At 28.8% G+C, this 5520-nt stretch overlaps 1 protein-coding gene across 1 annotated transcript; it reads left to right on the top strand.

Annotated features, from left to right (window-relative positions):
* Positions 1 to 406: 406 nt before the first annotated feature.
* LOAG_12197 (hypothetical protein) lies at positions 407 to 5332 on the top strand (the record flags this gene model as incomplete). Its single annotated transcript, XM_003147711.2, has 10 exons — positions 407 to 605; positions 916 to 996; positions 1468 to 1644; positions 2120 to 2319; positions 3004 to 3246; positions 3407 to 3532; positions 3636 to 3708; positions 4000 to 4209; positions 4543 to 4713; positions 5082 to 5332. The coding sequence occupies 10 exons, from the start codon at positions 407 to 409 to the stop codon at positions 5330 to 5332; spliced, it is 1731 nt and encodes a 576-aa protein (XP_003147759.2).
* Positions 5333 to 5520: the final 188 nt, after the last annotated feature.

Here is a 5520-nt window from a genome sequence, read left to right as displayed (position 1 = left end):
AATGTTTAATAATATTGGTGAATTTCTTTGTGAATAATTGAAATTTTTGTATAAATATGTATGATTAATATGGGAATATTTGCTTGGCTCTTTTGTTTTATCCAGCAAGTTCCTGGGAATATTTGCTTGGCTCTTTTGTTTTATCCAGCAAGTTCCTGGGAATATTTGCTTGGCTCTTTTGTTTTATCCAGCAAGTTCCTGGGAATATTTGCTTGGCTCTTTTGTTTTATCTGGCAAGTTCGTTGGCGAAGGACGTTAATCATTCTTTTGTTGTGATTAACAATGATTTTTTTCTTCCTTTTTTTCAGTTCTTTTTTTTCAAATTGGCAAGGAAAAGTTTGGTTATGAAGTGGTTGAGGAATTGAAAGAAAGAAAAAAAAAAAGGTGAAATATTGATATATAAAAGATGCCATTGGAAAACCCAGAAGAAACAGCCAAGGGAGTGTTGTTAATGACCAATGAACATTTGCAAGATGGCAAAATGGAGGCAAATGATACCATAAAGAATTATTCGGATAGCACTGATATGGAAAGAACCGATAACTTATCACGTTTGAATGATCAGTCTATTTTGGCATTCAATAAACTTCAACTTACCACTCATGGTTGGTTTATGAATGAATTCAATGAAGTGAAGGTCACACTTAGTATAGCTTCAGTTTAATTTACTTATTAATTAACATTTCTCTTTTTAACAAATTGGAGTGGTGGAAACTGTTAGAGGTATAATTGAAAGAAAAGAAATTGAAATCTTATGCTAACGATATGAAGGAATTTGAAATGAAATGGAAAAAAGATTTTAAAATTAAATGATGTATAAAAGATTATAATAATAATGCTTACTATAATTTGTAATTTCTTAAACTTCATTCATTTACCGCTCGTTCGTTCATTTTATTTTGTTGACAAATTTAGGATGCATAGGTGATTCACGACGCAATAAACTTCTCTCCTTATGGAAATATCTCACGCTTCGGGGTTTATTTCGACTTTTAGGTAAAGTCATATGATATTTAAATTGTTCGTAAATTTTATAAGTGCAAAATCGTGTTCCTAGTAAATATCCTTTCAATCTTTTTATTAGTTTACCATTTCGTTGGATCATTTGTTATCAGTGAATTTCGGTACCAGAAGCATCTTATCATTACTTTTTCATTGTTGCTGAGTTTATTTTGATTTCATTATGTTATCCATCCTAACATGGTTTTCTTGTGATTTTTGATCCTGATTTGCTATAACTAAGCAGTAGATTCAGCCAAAACATGTTTAAATCAGAGGAATGATAGTTAACTGATTGTAATCTGTAGGATGATTAGTATGAAATGAGCTTTTTTATCATGTTAATGAAGGTGTAACATCCACCTAATTTACTTCAGTTTATTCGCAGAAATTCATCATCCCGAATTAAGGGTTGGAATTGAATTGTAAAATTCCACTTTCAGTTTAAATTATTAGTTGGAAATTTAGGCGAAAATGTTGGCTCTTACCCGATAGTATACATTCTTTTATCATTATTGATCTCAACAAGTTCATTTGGTATCTTTAAAATTGTTTTACGTGATCGAATACGTGATGGTTATACGCCAACCAATGCACCATCCAGATATGAAATGGATGTACTACGGGAATTTTGGAACTCTTCTGGTACTTTTAAACAATTTTATATTGTAATTATATTGAAAGTAATATCAGATATTTTGAAATTGAACGAATGTTAAGATAAGAATTCTATTCACCGTATTCGATGGGTTATAGCATAATAAAATCAGTGAGTGATAATTTGATAGTAGGAAATATTAGTTGCAATTTTAGGAATAGCTAGGAGATTATCCAAATTTCGCGGAATTAGCATTCGAAATGATTAATTAGAATTGCATCATTTAGATTACTGTTTTCTAATTCATTTAAAATTTAGTTGAAACATTTAGCAAGCAGAAGAATGCAAGCATTATGAGCATTTCAATGTTTATTTAAATTTCCTTACCAATCAAATAAGCTTTAATTAATTGCTGAGGAAGAAAAGAGACATAATGATCAAGTTGGAATAAACATTGAAAAATTGTCTTTTTAATTACTCAAGTTTTTTTAGAAAGATAAAAAATTCTAAAATTAATTTTAGGCGATCCAATGGTTACGGTAGTATTACTGACAGCCAAAGATAATGGATCGATGTTACGTGATGATTATTTGAGCGAAATTGAACGTTTAACCACTTATTTGATGACTAATCATAGTGTAATATATGATAATGAGCCAGTTATATATGCAAACTTTTGCTCACCATATTGTAGGATGAATATTGCACTACAACTTTTCAAGGTAAATATTTATCAATTTTTGTTGACAAATTTGGCAATATCATTAATTAATTACTTGATTAATTTTGTACTGTAATATTCGATTGTATTCATTAATTAATATTATCACAATAACAACAATTTTGCTAACATCCAGTTGAATTGTGCTAATTTATCATTAGAAATATTTGCATAAACTTGTCCATAAAATGATTTCGCATAGTACAGGATAGGTCTTTATTTTGTTCCTTTTTATGTTACTTTTGGCATGAAAATAAGTAAGATATAATTAAGGTAAGTAGCAATTATAAAGGAGTAGTAAGTGTTGGGGTATAGAGTTACTTGAGGTAAATATTCATATTATCAGTGAAATTAAGATTAGATCTGACCTGTAAGATGTACTGTGACCTACATGACGAGAAAAATATACCAACTAAGATTTGGATTACTCTCCAATTTTTTTTTTAAAAGTTATTCTTATGTGATACATATAGCAAAAATTTTTCCGAATCTTTTTCAAAAGTTAGCAAAAATGAAAAACTGTAAATTTCGAATGCAAAAGCTTTCAGGTATTTCCATTACTTATGCGATTTATTATACAATACGTTAATGACATCATGAGTTATTATTTGTTTATTTTTTATTTCTTAATGAATCAGTAATTAATTGGTTTTGTTCAATCCATTTATCGTGATTAACTTAACAGCAAAGTGTTGATGTTGAACGGGTCCATTTGCAACGAGGTGAACCACTGTCATATGATACATCTTTAACATATCCAGTAGCGAAAATTGATGGCTTTGACATTCATTTGGAAAGGAACTTTTTTGGGATTACTATGAAAGAAATACCCAAAAAGGATATGTTTGTTGGCCAAAATATTACCGCTGATAAGTTGCCTCAAAATGTTTCCTATGCACAATTAGTTTCAAACTTGCAATTCGTTAAAGTAAGTTTAAATTTAATACTTGCAAACTTTTTTCGAGCAAATTGTAGTAATTACGAATTATAGTAAATGAATTACGAGCTGCAATAAAGCAAATTATAGTAATTTGTTATGATATGATTCTGGATTATGAACAATTTGAATTCATTATTTCGGATTTCAGGTAATTTTGGCTCTTTACCGTGCTGATCGATCATCCCCCGAAATGGAACGAAAGCTATCGCTGTGGGAACTTTCTGTTTTCAAATTTGCTCGAGAACATTATAATAACTGCTTAATTGATATGGAGGTTATATTTAAAATTTTGATTCAGTAAATGTCCATTAAATGATTACAAACCTGTAGCACATTTTAGATTTTCTCAAATTAAATGAAATTGTTGAAAATTTTAGGTGATTGGCACAGAGATTCTTAATCAAGAAATGATTAAAGATGGACAAAAGCTTGCACCTTTTTTTGCTGCAGGTCTTTTACAAATTTTCTAATTCCAAAATTTTATTAATTTTTGTAAATTAATTATTACTCCACTTTACATCATTTCTATTGTGCAATAATAAATTTATTTGAAAGACATTTCCTGATTTTTGTTAATTTCACATTGTTTTCATTTATGTTTAAACACTTAATATTATATATTTTCGCAGATTACTTTCACTAGTTTTAAGTATTAACTTTCTTGCAACATTTCAATTACTTCTTCACTTCACCAACATTTAGTATTTCTTATTTTATCTCGATCCTTATTGATATTTTCAGGTTTTGGTTTTATGATGTTTTTCGTAACTGTTACGGTTCTTGCTAGTGCATTTTTTTATAATGCGATGGATTGGGGTAAAGTTTTGGTAGCATTTGGTTCTATTTTATGTCCAATACTTTCGATTACATCATCATATGGTATCATATCGCTTTTTGGTGTTCGAACAAATTCTCTTATGCTTGTTATGCCATTCCTTATTATGGGCATTGGTTAGTTCCAGCAGATTTTTAACAAGTTAATTTTTTGTCAAATAAAAATCATATATCCTTTTTTTTCACATTTCATTAAATAATCTTACAGGTATTTCTATATGATCTATATCATGTCAGATAAATAAACAAGCAAATCCAAGTATAAACAAACAAATAAATAAGTAAATAAACAAAAACAAACAATAGGCATTTAAATGATAAGCACTAACATCTCGCTGAATAACGCTTACTTTTACATGATTTTCAAATGATTAATTTTGCGGGTTTTTTTTTCAAAGATGTTTTGAAATTTTAAAGCGAAACTGTCAAATTGAATTGTAATTATTGAAGGAGTTGATGATGCGTTCCTGATGATCCATCCATGGCAACGTTTGGCATTACATACTAGTAGTGTTAGTGTTCGACTTGGTTTAGTCTTCGAAGAAGTAGGACCTTCTATTACGATTACTTCGTTAACGAATTTCATTTCCTTCAGTATCGGCGCTTTAACTCCCACGCCAGGTAAAGTTACTTTGCAAATACATTCAAATTTCAGTATTTGAGAATTATAAATTTGAATTTTAATATTTAATCTTTTTGAATTTTAATATTTAATATTTTTTCATAGATTTTTGCAATAATATCCGAATTGATATTTAATATTTTTATAAGTTTCTATATTTTTAAGGGTCAGGGTTTTCTGAGAATTGTGACCAATCGAGATATTGCAATTTGATAACATTTCTTTTTTGGTGTTTAGATTTCCAACCATTTATGAACATTTAGTTTTCAAACTTGATTTGACCAAATTTAATTAATAATTAATTAACTGTCGAATTCATATTTGGAAGTAGTGTCACTTTTTTACTTTTTAAAAATTTTTTTTGTAGAAATACGATTGTTTTGTGTATCAACAGCTATTGCAATGGGATTGGATTATTTATATGAATTAATTTTGTTTGGACCTGTATTGGCGTTAGCTTCACATTGCGAAAAACGTAATAAAAAGTACACGATGTCATCATGTCCCCAAAAACCCTTACTATATGGATGGCGTTTACAGGTTTCATTAATTTCTGTTAAAGATCATTGCAAGTTAGATCAGTGGTATCATGTTCAGCATCGTATATATGCTTTATAAGTTAATGATGTAATTGTGTAAGGAGAGAAAAAAACTTTTCATAAGATTAAGAGAGGATTTTCGTAAATCTTGAATTTTAAAATTCTAAAATTCATATCTAAAGTTTGGAGTAGTCAAAATTACACAGGTCAATGAAGCTTATTTTTAAAGATTTCACTAATTATCCAATTGTTTTAGATTGATATCTT

Source organism: Loa loa (assembly GCF_000183805.2).
Source record: "Loa loa unplaced genomic scaffold supercont3.7, whole genome shotgun sequence".
NCBI classification, from domain to species: Eukaryota; Metazoa; Nematoda; class Chromadorea; order Rhabditida; family Onchocercidae; genus Loa; species Loa loa.
Note: the sequence above shows the minus strand (reverse complement) of the source record. Positions and strands in the feature narration are given on the sequence as shown.